Source organism: Sapajus apella, unplaced genomic scaffold (assembly GCF_009761245.1).
Source record: "Sapajus apella isolate SASKATOON/1434 unplaced genomic scaffold, GSC_monkey_1.0 scaffold2, whole genome shotgun sequence".
NCBI classification, from domain to species: domain Eukaryota; kingdom Metazoa; phylum Chordata; class Mammalia; order Primates; family Cebidae; genus Sapajus; species Sapajus apella.
The window spans coordinates 5,358,085-5,376,458 of NW_022436942.1; the positions used below are offsets into that span (position 1 = coordinate 5,358,085).

The 18,374-nt window shown below is 33.7% G+C and overlaps 1 protein-coding gene across 17 annotated transcripts in view; it reads left to right on the plus strand.

Moving 5' to 3' along the window:
- SOX5 (SRY-box transcription factor 5) overlaps positions 1–18,374 on the plus strand; it is a 1,011,218-nt gene that overhangs the window by 780,350 nt on the left and 212,494 nt on the right. For all 17 annotated transcript variants that reach the window (XM_032284295.1, XM_032284302.1, XM_032284196.1 and 14 more), the window contains one exon: positions 12,707–12,793. In XM_032284295.1, coding sequence (XP_032140186.1) covers positions 12,707–12,793 — 87 coding nt within the window. The remainder of the gene's footprint in view (positions 1–12,706; positions 12,794–18,374) is intronic.

An 18,374-nucleotide genomic window follows, 5' to 3' on the forward strand; every position in this document is an offset into this window, starting at 1 on the left:
CCTTTGAGTTTCTGACATGTGGAACACAGAATTTCATGGCTTTAAAAGAGACCATTTCCAAGTTTGTAAAAGCTTGCTCTCTGACCCCTAGGTCAGAAAATTGGGTGGTCTCTTATTTTATTTGATTCTTCCATCCCTTTGAGATGAAATACTGATCTATACCTTAATTTTTTAACCTCTTATGTTTCATTGTCCTTCACTAACACCCCTAGACTATTGTAAGTAAGCATGTTTCTACCTTTTAAAATGTCATTCTTTGAAGTGTGTGGCTTATGAGGAAAGCACGGATTCCATGGCATAGTGTGGTGAGCATCCTTGGAGCCCTCCCTACCCCCACTGGTTTTTTTCCTCGGATACATTCCTAATGAAGGGTTGAGTTCTAATTATATGTAAATATTATATATGAATTATACTAATATGCCTGAAAAGATTTAAGTGATATCTATAGATCTGTATTTTTATCATTTACAATATATATGAGTGAAGATGGTCAACGTTTACTTCCGAAAGGATAAGTGCAGGAGAATATTCAACAGTACTCTGTCTCTTGCTTTCCCCATATTTCATTATCCTTTCAAATATTTATGTGTCATGTTTTCCTCTCAGTTATTAGATATGAGACATGATTCTGTGGATATTACTTACTGATGTTTTTAAGAATATAGAGGGAATAACCTTTCAAAATGCTGTTGTCCTGTAGAAATCCATGTTCATTATATTCAAGCTATATAGACTATTTTATTTTCTACCATACCAGCCTTTCCAGGATTTGTAATTTCTGGTCCTGCCATTCCCTTAAAGAGTTTACACAGGGGATTTTCTGAATAAAGAAGACATTATCTCATTTGTCCTTCTCTGATTCATGAAATTACTTGTAACATGATTCTATCATACTTCCCCAAACCTACTTCACTTCATTTCTCAACGATTCAGAGACGGTGTTCTGGTCATTTCGCTGACATCTCAAGAGTTTTTCTTTTCTGTTTTCGACTTACATGAACAATATATGCCTCTTACGTGCATAATGCATTATGCTGAGGAATATATTTATGTTTCTGTTTTTTTGAGATGAGGACCATTCTTGTTCAGGCTGGAGTGCAGTGGCACAATCTTGGCTAACTGCAGCCTCTACCTCCCAGGCTCAAAGGATCCTCCACCTCAGCCTCCCGAGTAGCTGAGACTACAGGCACTCACAACCATGCCTGGCTAATTGTGATTTTGATAGAGACAAGGTCTCACAGCATTGCCCAGGCTGGTGTCGAACTTCTGGGCTCAAGAGATCCTCTCACCTTGGCTTCCCAAAATGCTGGGATTACAGGTGTGTTTCTAATATGTGGAATATGTGGCCACATGATTCATAATCCCTTACTTAAGAGTTATACTAAATTTTTGATCAAAATACATCAGTAAAACATTTTCTTCATTTCCCCATATATAAGTTATATACAGTAGTATCCCCTTAGTAGTTTTTACTGCATTTTACTTTGACTGTTTTTCTTGCATTAAAAATATTACATTTCAGCTGGGTACGGTGGCTCACACCTATAATCCCAGCACTTTGGGAGGCCGAGGCAGGTGGATCACGAGGTCAAGAGATTGAGACCACGCTGGTCAACATGGTGAAACCCTGTCTCTAATAAAAATACAAAAATTAGCTGGGCATAGTGGTGTGTGCCTGTAGTCCCAGCTACTCGGGAGGCTGAGGCAGGAGAATTGCTTGAACCCAGGAGGTAGAGGTTGCCGTGAGCTAAGATCGTGCCATTGCACTCCAGCCTGGGTACAAAAGCGAAACTCCATCTCAAAAAAAAAAAAAAAAGTTATATTTCATGAAGCTGTAAAATAGCAAAGTATGTAAATATATTTGGATTTTTTGTTGATAATATTTGATATTTAATTATTACTCATGACAGTGTGATGTTCGTAAAATTCTTTTAACTTTTTAAGAAGAATTCAGTAGATTTTACTCTTTCACATCTTAGTCATTTTTAAAAAGTTTTCAATTCAAAATTTTTAGTATTTATTGTGATGCTTTTATCCATATTTTAATAATCCATGTCAGTGTTTTCATCAAGGAATTACCTCTGATCTTAGAAAAGTTCAGACTCCTGGGATTGAAACAAGGTATAATGAACCATACTCTCTGATGGTCCTGGAATTTTGCATTTTAAGAAAGCCTCCTATGATTTTGACCTCTGCGTGGGTAGGGTTCAATTCTGTTATGCTCTTGATAATACCCTTCAAGCCTGGAAAAATATGTAGTATATACTGTGTGTTGAACTAATTGCCTCTACTTTTCTTATTCATGTAGTTTAAATTTAACTTTATATTGCTTATGTGATTCAATTATTTTCCTTATTACAGACAAGATGAGAAACTGCTCCCATTTTTGGGGTGCCTGATGACAACCTAAAATGGGAGCAAGTTTAACTGATGACCAGAAGATTACTTTAGAAATTTTACTATGTGGCAATACTGTGATAGCAGCATTTAGAAAAAGTCTGCATATTTATTTACTATTCACTAATTTAATCATTCGAGTAAGGTATCATTAGCGCTAATTTTGCCTCAATAAACAAAACACTAGGAAAACAACTAAGTGACTCTATGGCAGTTTGAATAAAGGTTTTAATGACTGATCACAATTGGTGTATCTTCCTCACGAGATGGTGAGTTTTCTAAAGTACAGAGGCCACGTCTTTGTTCTTATCACAGTGCCATAGTAGGGTCTTAACCAATGACTGTTAGATAAATGAATGAATGCATAAATAGAATATGATGCCTCTTGATCCTCTGTGTCTGTGTATGTGTACCTGTATGTTTGTGTGAATTGTGCAAATTCACACATAAAAGAAGATGGCAGTATCTATAAATGAAGTATGTTTTGATTTTTTAAAGTAGTCTGATAGTTCTAATGATACTTTAGGCCATTAAAAGCAGAGATAATACTTTTGTACATTCATTACATTCAGAAATTAAATTAATGTTTCAATAAATTATATATAGCTGATTTTATACCCACTGCCTTTATCATGAAGAATAGGAAGTCTCTGGTGATACAGGAAAAGTCAAACACCACACTCTGCTTTTCTTTTTCTGTGTATCTAGACTTCCTTTAATTATTTATTGTTGCTGTTTGTTTGCGTCTTTTTTTATCTTATTTCACTTATTGCTTCTAATATGAAAATACTTCTTAAGGAAAACTCTAACAGGCTTTTTTATTGTTCTACGCTTTTGAAGTCACAGCAACATCTTAGGTAACACATAACTGCAGGATTCATTGTTGATTAGATTGTATCTAAGCTTGTGAACATTAAATGCCCTTTTGCAAATAAACCTATTGTATTTTCTTACCTAAAATTGCTCTAAAATGACAAAAATCTGAAATTCATGAAAGGTTATAAGAGGCCAAATAATAAAAAGTTGTTAAGGCAGAGGGACTACTTTGGTTGAGAAGGCTATGTATGTATGTACAAATTTTAATATATGATTTTAAGCAAATCAGATGATTTTTTCTTAATTTTAAAATCTGATTCTACGCATTAGAGCATTAAAATGTAACTTGAGTTATAACTAGCCTTTCAGCCCAACCAGTCAACTACCTGCATATCACAATATTTGATTCATCATATGAATCGTGTCAGTTTTTCTTGTTCATATCTTTTCAGGCATCTGGCAGGCTGAGATTGTGATTTGTTTTCACATATGCTGTGATGGAGAAGATTCAGGATGTGTAGTGGTTTATCATCAGGCTGTATGTGCTTTAATTCTCACTTCCAGTGGTAAAACATTCTGTCATATTTTTTTAAGTATTGAAATTCTTATTCTAATGTATGTTAAATGGTTTTCTATTTCTGTACTTTTTGCATCTTCTTTATCTTTACCACCGACTTTCACAATTTTGAATGACAATAACAACATTCTGCAAATATTAATTTTGGTTTTCAACATGGTCTAGACATCCAATTACATAAAGTGACTATGTGAAGTCACTTTTTTAGTAGGGTAATTGCTTCATTTATAATTCAAATATATATTTAGGTAATTCTTTTCTTAAATATATAAATAGGCATGATTTGCTCAGAACTATGCACTCTCATCTTTACTAAGCCATGATATATTTAAGGTATCTTAAGTGTTTCCTCAGTTTGTTTATAAATTTGCCTTGTGAATTTAACTTTGTTTTAGATGCCTGATTCTCGTATACTTTATGCTATAATGTATAGCTTATTGCTCTTATTGTGTCTTTTCTTTCTGTTCTATCTCACGTGTACACAATTGAGGAAACACTATTTCAAATGGCATATATGGAAAATAACAATTATTACAATTAGTCTGTAAGAAAGTTAGTCATTTGATGGATGAACACCAAAAACTGTCATCAAAATCTTTTGTAAGAAATATTTTAACTTTTATAAGTGGACTGTTATGGATGTATCATAAGTATTTTTCCTCCCAATATTTTATCAAGTTGCTTTTGCTTTTCTATTCTACTCCTCTCACCTTAGTAACCCTCCTGTTCTCCACTTTCTTATTGTAGCTAATAACTAGAATTTGATTCACATCTTCCCACCTGCACTCTGCTGACATCATAAATTATTTGAATCCAAATGGACAATATTAATTAACTGTGCACTTACTGAAAGAGCCTGACCCAAGAGTGCTGCATTCTCTCATTTTTATTAAAAGTGAAAATGTTTTTGCTATCGGGGGGCTGGATGAGTTAGCCATGATAGAGGGCAGGGCTCAGTGCTCATATATAAAAATAATAACTATTATCATTGGCTGGGTGACCCTGGGAAAAGCTATTTGTTTTTCCCTTTCACTTGTCAACAGCACTGGCTTAAAAGTTTTAGACGTTGTTGAGAACCTAATAGAACCTTTGGGAAGTTAGAGAGACAACTGTCAAATTAAAAAAAAAGGCAAAAAGGCAAAGATTAGTTGAGCAATTTTGGACTTGTGCTGTTTAGATAAGATCAAACTGAAGACTTCATAGGAATGATAGATAACCATATAAATTAATAGTAGATTGTTATCATTAAAATGGGCACAAGTAGACCTATTACTCTTTGACAAAACTTTTGATTTCTGGGTAGTGTTTGTGACAGGCAAAGTGAAATACTTTACTTGATTTTTTGAAATCATTTTCTTGGGTTGTTTTATAGTAAATTGTAGTTGTAATGTTAGTCATCATTTTTGGGTGTCACTATGTGCCTGACACTCTTTTAAGGGCTTTAAATAAATTATCTCATTTACTCCTCACAACAACCATATGAAGTAAGTGCAGCTGTTAGCCTCTTTTGTAGGTAAGTGAATGGGTGCATAGAGAGGTTACATTACTTGCCAAAGGACACAAAACGTAGTAAGTGATGGAGTCAGTTTATATATGACATTACGTTATCATTTTAAATATTTAGTAGTAAAACAAAGATTTTGTGCATGAGGAGTAGCTCTGCAATTTCTTGTTGAAATACTTTTTGCTGTGATTTAATATTTGAAATAAGAACAAAACAAAGAGTTGTAGTCTGTCTAAGAAAATGCAGTTACTTTATGAGTGATGGAGTGGATGGAACAATCATTGTTGAATTACATATGAGTAAAGCCTATCTTTTAATCGATATTTTTGTGTAGAAAATATATCTTTTGAGAAGTAAACCCAAGGTTACCTATAGGTAGTAATGATACTATATTGATTATGGCATAGTTAATCATGTGGTAAAAAATATTCTTCTAAAATGTGATATAACACCAATTATAATTGAGCAGGTTCAGCTGATGCAACAAGAAAATTTAATCCTATGACTAATGACTTAAGTATTACATATTCCAAAAACTGCACATTAAAAATTTTAAAACTTGAGTCAACCAAAGACGTTTTCTCTATTAACAAGCTCTCATTAAATTTCAAGTGGAAACAAATAAGTATTTTGGCAATACTAAACGTCAAGTATTTCCAGAGCTTAATTCACTTCAGGATAATTACATATAAAAATAAAGCTTATCAAAGTCTTAATGCTATGGAATTTCTTATGTGTTTCTGTTGTATATTGCAGTATGTGATATATTATGATTTTTTTTTTAGAGGGGGATCTTGCTATGTTGCCTAGGCGAGAGTGTGGTGGCTATTCACAGTTGCAAACAAAGTGCACTACAGCCTCAAACCCTTGGCCTGAAGCAATCTTCTTGCCTCAGCCTCCTGAGTAGCTGGGACTTTAGGCTTGCTACCGTGCCCAGCTTATTTTTTGACGTTTCCTTGAAGATTTTGCTATTTCCAGTGGCAGACTAGCTGTAATGCTTGACTAAGGGGACTGTTATGGGCCTTCTGGTTTTTAGTGTAGAAATAGCTTTCCACATACGTAAAAGTCGATATTACTTACACTATGCTGTTTAAAATTTGTTTCCGAATATTGTGTAAATATGCAGCTATTGTCAACATGAATTGAACTCTTACTGATATATGATTTTCATATTTAGCTCAATCTTCCCTCAAAATAATTTTATTATAAGTAGATTAATTAAATAGCAACATATTAAATTGTAATTCGCCTTTTGAAGAAAAATAGACTGACTTGCATTTATTCTTCAGTTTCTTGGAGCTACCAGTTGAAAGCCAAAGTAGAACATTGAGGTAACAGCACCTCATTTTAACAGAGATTATTCAGTTAATAGTACATAGTTGTAACACAGATTAGTCACCAGTACTACCTATCAAATAATTACTAATTTAAGCTAGATGAAGTGAAGAAAACAGAACTACAGTTTCATTTTTCAGGATTGGCCATTTATTTTAAAAACTTTGTGGTGGTATATGGTATACTGTTGAGAACACTGAACGGGAAATTGGACTTCAAGTTCTGCTTTTATCTTTATGTAGGTTTGTGATATTAGGCAGTTATTAAGCATCTCTAATTTGTACATTTTTAGTCTGTAAAATGAAAAGTTTGGTCTTAACCAGTTATTGCCCAAATTGTATTGAGCCATATACACAGTCACTTCCCAACACTAATTTCCTTGGTCAACTATTTTTAAAACGCTATATAATCTGTGACTAGCTTAAAGAGTGCCAATCTGTTAGTACATAAAATGATCTAGATTTTGTAGAGAAGAAATATAAATTTTTTAAATGTTAATTAGATTTGCATGACAATCAAATGCTTATGTTGTTTGTTTTAAGTAGCCAAATCATTTATGTTTCATTTATGTCAGATATATGTTTCCCCTAATTGCTTTTATGAAATGCTTATCTAAATGATGTATAAAGATCTTTTCAGCTCTATAATTCTTATTTTATGGCATGAACAGTCTACATATGCTTTTGCTTTTTTACTTTGAAGGAGATATTGGTATATTTTGAAATCTAGTTCCCTCCAAAAGACAGCTTCCATTCCTCAATGTGTACACTATCACATGTCAAGAATAACACAGCTTAGTTTACGCTACAAAGTTAAAGTATAAACAGTGATAGATTTGGTAAGACCTAACTCCTGTGACTTTGTTTAAAAGTCAAATATTATACATACTGTATTTTTTGCTTGTTCAATTTTTCAATGAGCTCTGCCACAGCAGCTGAAAGAAGATTAAGAAAAAAAAGAAAAAATGACATAAACACAAAGCAAATACCTGAGCTTGTGTGTAAAGCTACTGCACTGGAGCGAATGTGGTTTAATTCTTGGCACTGGCAGCTTGTTGGAAAATTACAATATGTTGGCATGAGCCTCTAGGTCTCATTGTTCCAGATGAGGGAGTCAGTCTTAAGAGTGTTTGGCACTGAAGGGAAAAAGGAGTCAGAGTTATAGGGAATGAACAGGCCCTAAAGAGGCAGGATGCTGTTGTAACAATGGCTGGCACAGTTGGGGGGGCCATTCACTGGTTGAGATTGCCATAGGCATTGATGTGAAGAAGCATATGTGAGCAAAAGAGGCAAGGGTGAGAAGGGAAAAGCAAGCAAATGTATCAGAAGGGTCCTGTTGGCAGAAAGAAACAAGAGTAATCCAATTAGACTCATCTTAATATTAGTGTGTTTATGATGAAGGATATATTTTATTTCTAATTTATCTTATAGCCTATTTTCTAACTTTATTTTATTCTCTCTTTTAAAATATATGCATTTACCTTTCCCCTAAAGAGACAGATCCTTAAATTAAGAGAACTTGGTTTTGATTTCCATCTGTTCTACTTAGCAATGAGCTGATGTTGGGTAAAGCATCTTTCTGAGCCTTAGTTTCCTCATCTGCAAAATGAATATAACAGTTATATATGCCACTGACAAAAATGTTGTATCTGGCAGCATTCTGTAAATGGAAATGCTGTGCAAATAATACTAACTCTCACGCTTATTTTAATATAGGGAGCCCTAGTTCTTACTTCGAAGGTGATCATGATATTCCAGTGCTTGGGAGAATGAACTCTCAGGTGAAGGAATTTTCAGGAGAATCTTTTAGTGTAAAGTGCAAAACATGACATATTTTAACATGAAAATAGATGAAACTCATAAATATATACACCTACTATGTACCCACAAAAATTTTTAAAAATTAAAGGAAACTCCAGAATTTTAACATTTGTGAATAACTAGGTATCCCACATACCATATTCATAGCACAAAATACAATTCTATGTGTGTGCATTTTTAAAATCTTATTTTAGAAAATTAAATATTTAATAGATAATTACTATCTATTCACTCCATAAGCAGTGAAGCAGCACTTACATAATTGTGTCAAATTTCATTCTACTCATATTCACACATTAACCAACAGGTGTATTGTAAATATTGAGCTTTTGCCATTTGGTCCTTTACAGTTTGAAATGTGAATTTTTTAATAGATCTTTACCATTTTCAGAGAAATTTAAGCACAGCTACATGTCCATTAATTGTGCTCATTATTGTGAGATCCATTCTACTTTTTTTCAAGAACTATCAGTGAAAACAAATGGAAACTGTAGCAGTTGGTAGATTATTGAATGTGGATTTTTTTTTTTGAAGCTCTTTACAGAAATTCACAGAGAGGGGTGAAGTGGGTGAAATGATGTCTTTATGATCCCCTTCCCTCCTCACTCCCATAGACCCATCTAGCCAGTGTCACTGTCTTGGAGAGAGGCTAGGTTATTTTACTTATAGCCTGATATTCCTTCTACCATGTAAGTAAAAAGAATCATTTCATTGTGTATCTCTGCTATGTACTCATAGGATTTCACCAAATTATCCAGAATCCTAGAGTGCAAGGCATATAATTGGAACCCACCCTAAAAACAAAAACTATGAAAAATCCTGCCTTTTAATTTCATAGTTGCTACTCATACAAATAAGTTACCCTAGAAAATTCATCAAGTTATTACTTCATCCAGCCAAAGGAGTTAATAAGAATTGTTTTTTCCTACTATTCTGGATTGTTTTGTAGATGAAATGAGGGAATATGTATGTGTGTGTGTGTGTTAGTTTTGTGTTGCCATAACAAAATAACACAGTCTGGATGATTTATAAAGAAAAGAAATTTATTACTCACAATTGTGGTGACTGAGAAGTCCAACCTCAAGGTGCTAGCATCTGGTGAGGGCCTTCTTGATGCATCACCCCATGGTGGAAAGCAGAAGAATAAGAGAGTGCACACATGAGAGACAGATGGAACTTGTACCCTGAAGTCTTTCTTTAATCAGCCTTAATCCATTCATGGCTAGGGCCCTTATGACCTAAATAGCTCCCAGGAGGCCTCACCTCCCTTTTGAATTAGGGATTCAAAATTGAAAATTTTGAAATTGAAATTGAAAATGAATTTTCAACATATGCTTTTGGGGGTACCCATTGAAAGCGTAGCAATATATGTGCTTCAAAGAACAAAGATTTTGGGGATCCAAAAGGTCAAATTTAGCTCCACATTGGGTAAATCATGCTAACTTCCTGAGTTTTGGTTTCTTAAATGGCAAAACAGAGGTACCAATATCTAATTCAGCAGATTACTGTGAGAAGTATGAGATACCACATGTAAAGGACCTGGTACCTTGCTTAGGATTTAGCCCTCTAAATAGTGGCTATGATATCATTTTGTTGTTGATAAGAGAGTTAGGAATTTGTAGGAAAAAAACTTAGTTCAAGTCCTCAATTCTGCCCATTTTGTGGAACCCCAGACCAGTCCTCTTTTTTCTTTTTGCTGCTGCTGCTTCACCTTTTTAAACATGTAGCATACATGTAATAACACAATCTAAGTCTTCATTTGGTTATTATGATTAAATAAGGGAATACAGATTAAAACCTCTAGTATAGTTCCTGGCACATAGGCTGCTATGTAAATGTATTTTAATCTAAATTTAACGTATATACCTCATCCAAGTTGTAAGTATTAGTGTCTTTATTCATCCACAGACATGAAAACCCTGAGTTAGATATGTCTCTGATTTTACATTTTCCAAATAATTTAGTCTTTGCGAAGTTATTCATATTTTTTTTTGTAGTATATGCTTAAAAGTCAAGTACTTGAACAAACTGGCTCTGTTTACCAGCCTTATAGCTTTATACTAGTTAATAAAGAGGACAGGAATGTTCTGCAGGTTTCAAAATCTGGCTGCTGTTTCTTTAACTCTGCAACTTAGACAGAAGACTTCTGTTTCTTTATGAGCACACTACAGTGAATATTTTGTCTAGCTGCAGGGGAAAAGCTTTGTCATGGACTTTGCAGACAATAGCCTTAAAAGTAAAATGGTCTGCTTTGGTGCCTGGAGGTTCAGGGGCCTATTGTTAGTGCACAATGGATTTCTATTGCTGCATTCCTGCTTTGCAAAGGTTTGTTAGCTTTTAATGACTGACAGTACTCTATTGCAAATACCATCTTGGCTGTGCCCTGTTTACATGCTACTCAAGAATTTTTGTAGAGTGCTGGAAAAAAGAAACAGTGATGTTTGTTTGACCTACTCTGATAAGGTTTAAGAAATAATTTCACTCTCAAACCGTTTACTGGAAATGTAGAAATGTTGGAAGTTCTTGCAAAAGTATTTTAAAGTTACTTTTAAAGCCTCAGTGAAGAGAAATACTGGTTACAATATGAAGATAATTACTCTGTTTTATTACTCCTAGAATTGTTGTTAATATTCTGAAATAATATAGAAATTGGGATATTTTTAAAAAATCCCAAAGTAAATTATTCAGTATTAGTTCTTAAATGTGAAAAATAGAGCTATGTATTTTGTTCCAAAGGAAAAAATTCATTTTTCATTTATCCAACTTCATTCATTCATTTCAAATTAATTCCATAGGTAAATGTGCATATATTATTTGTTGTAAGTGTATATACATATTTGCACATATTGTATATATGTATACATATAGACTATGTAAAAGAGTAATCATTCAGAGCTTTTTACCATTTTATTTTCCACAAGTTCCTGACATGTGAGACAAAAGTGTTCCATAATGTTATATTTTTTTTTCCATGGAAAATTGCATCTCTGCTTTGTTGAAAACTCCACGCAGGCTTTGTGACTGCTAGCTGATTGCTGTAAAGATGGGGCCCTGGAAAAAGTAGATAGCATTAGCTAAACATGGTAAAGAAAACTCTTTAAAATGTATTTTACTGTGGGGAAAATTAACCAGTTTCTAATAATATTATGGTGTTTAGGCCAGACGGTCCCTTTGATAAGTTAACACGTACTCCCTTTATGCTCCTAGTGGGGGGTAAACAAATGCCTGAACAAACACAAATACACATAAACACCAATGTGGAGAATGGCAGTGTATGTCTTAGATCTATATAATAAGTGTGGGTATTGTTATTTAGATGGAGCATACTGGGACACTTATCTTTTAGTACATTCCATTTTCTAAGTGAATGCAGTGCTAATTGTGGGATTGAAAGCCATTGTAATTGTGTACCCATCTAAATGCTGACAAGAATATACAATTATATTGTTTGAAACTGAGTTTAATGTTTGGGAGTTTTTATGAGCATTTATATTTACTTATACATTAAAATTCAACACAAAAGTAAAGGTCAAAAACTATGTTATATGTAGAAACAAATAGCAGACTACAGCAGACCTTGCTTTCTCAAATGTGTGTACCCTGTCCCAATACAGGGCATTTTTAAAAAGTGTGATACAAATCTGAAATAAGCAAATAATAGGTTTCCGTTATAGGCATTTCTCACTTCTCTAGATTTTGCAATCTTTTTAAAGCTTCTTTTATACCAACTTTTTTTTTTTTTTTTAATGTGCGCAGTACTGGCAAATCTTGCCACAGTGTGCTTACCACCACACGATGTTAAACACATATTATAAAGTGGATGTAATTGTAAACACACAGAGGGATATAATTACATGTAGCAGATTTAAGAGCTAATTCTTTGCCTTTTTTTACTCTGCATTTTATCAACATAATTATTTTTTGACTGCAGACTAACACCCTGAAATTGACAAGCATCCATTATAGCAAGAATTTGTTCACCAAATTGAAAAACAATGAGCTGCAAGGTTTATGTGTACCCATTGTCATAAAGAATTAGTATGGCTTTGTTCCGCAAGAGGAAAAAGCTAATGATTTTGAAACAGCAGGTGACAAAACACATTCTTTTTTTCCACCCCTGTTATCAGTTTTTTGATGAAGCCATTATGAAGTGGGGCTGGGATAGGGATGGCCTTATTTTTAGCAGATAGACTTTTAATGAGCTCCATTGTAAGGAGAGTCATGTTGATTTGCTTACCTCTTTTTTTCTTTACTTAGAAACCCCCAGTATTGAAAAGCTACTCTCAAAGGACTGGAAAGACAAGCTTCTTGCAATGGGATCGGGGAACTTTGGCGAAATAAAAGGTAATATAGTGTGATTATTTTGATCCAAAATGTACCAAAATGAAGTTGATATTCAGGGATATTAATGGTGATAAAGTATTTTTGCCCTCACCCCTCTTCTGCTTCTTGCCTTCTCTGTGTTTGGGGTTTCTTCCTTCTATCTTGAAGGAGGATGTAACAGGGTTCTTTTATTATTTTTTCTTTGTGCCTTATAGAATAAATGATACGTTGTTTTCATGGAGTCACCCCACTATACCTCTAACAGGGTCTGATTTTCATAATTTAAAAAATTTATTTATTTTATAAGTAAGAATGTACCTACAGCAAGGTTAAAAACTGTATATTATAAGATGATTTTCTACATTTTACATATAGGAAATATGGGTGTGTATGACCTACATTTAAAACCAGAAATGATCAATGGGGAGAGCATTATAAAAGGTTGTTTTATACCAGTCAGGGTAACAATTTGTTTTGGTTTTATTTGAATCAACAATTACATCCAACTAAAAAATTCTATAAAAATATTCATATCTTAATAAACTCCTAATAACAAAGGGAGAAGATTTAATTTCCTCATATAAAATAAAAGCAAATTATCCTTTCAATTAATTTAAAAGTATGTTTTCTCAAAACATTAGGCAATCTGCAGTTTCCTGTTTGTTGCTAATGGGACACTTAAGGTTCTGAGTTCTTTTTTTTTTTTGAGATGGAATCTGAGTACTACAATAGGATTAATTCTGGAAAAGTCAAGATACTTAGTCATCAGTATAAACTACTTAGTTATATATTACTGTGTACATTTTTGGTAGAGGCTGAATATATATCTGAAACATCACCAGACATATGAATATACATGTAGAAATATAAGTATAAATAACTTTTTTGCATATGTGTGTCTGTGCAAGTTTTTTCACACTGAGAGAAGCAGTTGTCTCTCTTAAGGCTCTACTCCGTCAGTGTATCCTGGAAAAAGGCAAAGCATCGGTCTTAAATGTTTGGCCTACATGACATTAACATCTGGATATCTAGAAAATTCCAGAAAATGTTTGACTCTTTCGTTTTTCATACAGATCATTTGGAATTATATATATTTAGGCTATGATTACTTGTGAAAAGATGATGAGAAAATGAATTGGTGCTAATCAACAAATTCAGTAACCGAAATCTACAATGGAATCAAATGCAAATGAATGAGAATCAATATGCCTTAAAGAGCTTGAAGACAATGTTTGAGGAGAACTGAGAAGTTTCATCTTCAGAGGCAGCAGGTCCTTTATATTATTTTGATGAATTTTAACCCATTTACGCCTGAGGCATATGATGCATTCTCCAAGGTTTTTTATTCTTCTCTGACCTGGGTGATAACTCAAGAGCAGAGCAGAGAAGACTGCCTTTTCTAAGCCTTCTGATCTCATTCCAATGGAGGACAAACATTTTTTCCCTCCCTTGTTTTCCTTCACAAGTCAAACTTAAAAGCAGCAACAGCAGTGATGACAAGCTTAGAGGAAAGCTCAGCTGTCCCTTTCAGGCTGGCCTTGGGGGTTAGTTTAGGAAGCTACAGCACAATCACAAAAGAAGTTTCTGTCTTTAATTTTGAGTTTTTTAAGCTTCACATTCAGAGTACAAGTTAGGTTATTGTCCTCTGGTTCTGTTCAAAAAACTGTTTTCTGATGCATTTTAAAAGCAACTGTAGGTCTTTCTTCTGTTCAGGTCATGGTTATTAGGTGCTCAGCTCAGGTTTGGCCGTAAACCTGGAAAATAGCACTGGGTTACTTTTCCTACTGACTGCCCATGACAGTTGCAATTACTATCCATTGTTCATAGGTGGTAGAAAGTGGAGAGGATACAATAGTGTGTTGCCCTCTGGGGGTAAGTGAATTTGACTTAAAGGTTCTTGGGGGGTCAGGCACAAAGATTATGTAGTGCCCAGGAATGTAGTTTTCCTGCCACTTCAGAAGTTAGATAAAAACAATGACTTAGTTGTTTGCACAGCTATTTTTTGAGGCAAATAAAGATGTAAGTCTCATGTTCTCATATACTTGTCTAAATGAAGGAGGGAAGGATATGTAAATTTTTTATCTGAAACTATGAATGTATTGAATTATTAGATTATTAAGGTTAATTTAAAATAATGTATTTAAATAGAACCTTTGCAGATGTTAGGATGTTTACAGCCCTTACAGTATTCACAGAGCCTTGGTGTGCCTGGAAACTTTTCTCCTCCATTTATATTCGCCACTTTTCATTTAATTTTTAATTAGTTCCAGGAGATGTGTGAGTGAATGAGTGTGTGTGTGTGTGTGTGTGTGTGTGTGTGTGTGCCCTTTTCTAAATATTTTATACTATAGCCAAGTGAGGACTGAGCTCTATTTTAAGTACGGTTTTAAATTGCTATCAGTGAATTAGTTTCAGAGCATTTGGATAAATATTGCGATCATAGCTTGGAAGAATTTAGAGAGTGTTTCTTACTATTAACATTCAAAAAGCAAAAATGATGAACTTTTTAAAATAGGAAAAGTAAATGGCATTTGATTTGGAGAGTTTAGCTATCAATAGATAGTTGTCATACCCACTTAAAGTCAATCTCATTTTTCAGGAAACAATGTGAGTTAGTAAAGGTCACCTACTTCCAAGAGCATAAACTTATTTTTCATGTTATATTATTTTACCTGTTTGAATTTATATTATTTTATGCTCTGGTACTTTTGAAATGTGAATTAGGTTTTAAAGTCACATTAAAAACAATCCTCTAGCAAACACCTAAAAAGGACACTTAACCTGGTTTTGCAGAACAAAACAGTTTGACTGAGAGCTTCTGCCAGTAGCAGTCAATATATGCTATAAACTGATTAGCTGCCCAAAGAAATCATTTGTTTCTTCTTTAATTATCAGCCACATAGTGTAACTAGCCAGTGTACAGAGTCTTTTGCCCTTGTCTATATCAGAAGCACTGAGTAATAATAATGTGAAACTTGACGAAACATTTTTTTAGTCTCATAGTTACTGAGTTGGGAGGGAAACAATGCCTGTACTCCAGTTGGCAACCAATAGTCACACACGGTTTCAGCTTGCATGGAATTCATTACACGGAAGGTCACTGCATTGGTACCTCACCTGAGGATAGTATCTGGGGATCCATGGCAGATTTAACTAATCTTAGCAGATCATTCGTTTTTCAACAAAGTAATTGCAAAATTTGTATTTTGCTGATTTAATATTTATTTGTAGAATTATAACACAAATATCTGCATGCAAAATAATCTCAATTGTTTTTATCCTGATAGGCTTATGAAAGCAGAACAGTGTACGGGAGGTCACTTTAAAAAAATTCTAGACAATTTTCTCTACCTGCCTTATTTTAAGAATTTTTTAGAGCCTGGTTTGTTTCCCCTTAGCATATATGATGGATTCTTCTGACTCTGGTTACAGTGCATTAATTTAGGCCCACAAAATGTTGAATCTGTTTTTAACTTAAGTGCCAGGGACATTTGATACAATGCAACAATTGGTTCTTTTGCATGGCTCTAATTTTGTGTATTCTAGAAGATAGGCTATAAAGGCAAACACCAACGCCTCTAGAACTGCCAATAAGGGATTCAAGGAGATAATCCATTCAGCAATACTATAGCCTTTCAGAGCTCATGAATTAAAGACATATGCAGTGTAGATTCAGTGTGGATTAAAGTAGATAATCTTTTAGGTGGCATGTAAATGTTTGAGATAGAAGACATATAGAGTCAGTAAGTGGCTTGAAAGGTATAATTATGTCTAAATAACATTAGATGATTTGAAAAAGGAGGCTTGAAATAGGAATCAGATCCCAGGTAAAAAATCTAGTAAGGAATCCTATAAGTTTTGTAAATTAAAAACATGGAAACTAACATTTCAGCATTTCAATATATAAGGGTTTCTATCACTTCGAAAGTTGTTTCAAACGTGTTCTTTTAAAATCTAGTAAAGATTTAAGAATCACATGGTTTACAAACAGTAGTCTTGTGATTATTACATTTGTATATTAACCTAAAACATGTTTATCTGTACATTTTTACAAAGGGTTGGAAATGTTGATTAATTTCTGAGAGAACTGTTGGATCTGGAATTTGTTCAATACAAGAGTCAGCCATAAGGAAGGTACACAACATGTAGTCAGTTACTTCTAAATAAAGTAAATGTTTAATGTTTTTAATCTACTAAGCTTGATTTATAGTTCCTCTGTAGTTTCTTATGAGTAATGTTTTCACTTTTTGTAAAAACTATTTCACAAGAACTAAAGAAAGACTGCTGGCACATAGAATATAAGTTTTCAAAATAAGTTTGGCAATGTCTGTAAAAGCAAAGAGTAACTACATTTTTTGTAAACCAGTGACTTGCTCTGTCTCGTGATGCCAGTGTCCTCATGCCAGTGTGTAAATACAACTGGTGATCATAAGAAAAGGATAGGCCACTATATCTCAATTGATCTGTATATTAATAGTCCAGTCCACAATTAGGAAGTTTTATATACTTTGTACTTTTTGAAGTACTTAATAATGTACGTTTTAAACATAAGGTTAATCAAATACTAAGCTCTTACATATTTAATCTGGGCTTTGTATTGGAAAAAATGTTCTCCTCAACATTTTTCTCATTTAATAATGCCTTCATTCATTTTAAAAAATGACTTGTTTGAGAAGTATAAAGATTCTAAATTAAAATAATTATAAACACATTATCTATTTTCTTGTAGATATGAATTCCAAACCTTGTTTAAATACTCTACAGAATATTGGGTAATGCAATTAACCTAAAACTTTTTCCTGTTTGGTATTAAAATTTACTAGGAAAGCATGGTGTAGCCAAAGTGATTTGATGTTACATGGGCTGATTCTTCCAAGTACTTGTGGAAATTGGGCTACCACTTTCGGTTTATTTCCTCATCTACTCATTTTTAGCAAGTTGACAATTATGATTTATTGCCTGCTACTTAGTGAACATCTTTTTACAGGCACAATGTAAACATCTTTCTTCTAAAATTATTGTGACCAAGTCATTTTATTCTGATTTTACATATAAAGAAATTGAGACTCAGACATTAATTATAAAAAACCACTTACTCTAGTTGTGGCAGAGTCAAGACTTGAACTTAACTTCTCACTTCCTTTAAGACCTGTGTTTTTATGTAATGCTTAGCAGCCTGTCTTTAACAGAGTTCAACTGGGTGATCTCTAGAATCCGTTAAAACTGGGAAACATTTCTAGGCTTACTAAACCTGGATGAAGAACTTCTATAATTTGCAACCAAGGTAGTCTGTCCTTAGATCTGCCTCTAGCACACACACATGCAGTTTTGTACTGTTAGTCTGTTTACACATTGACCTGCTCCATGTAGACTTCCTAATATTGTGTTTGCTCAAAGTTTGGAATGTAATACGTATTTGAGGAATGAATGACAAGTGAAAAATGCCATGTTTTGGGATAACTATTATTTACTGAGTTCCAAATGCAACAGATTTAATGTTATGTTTAAAAATAATGGTTTTTATGTTTCAAGTACAATAAGTAAGTGGATGGAATAGTCTTGGAAAAAGTTTCTAAAATTGCAGTCTTCATTAAAAGGTAAC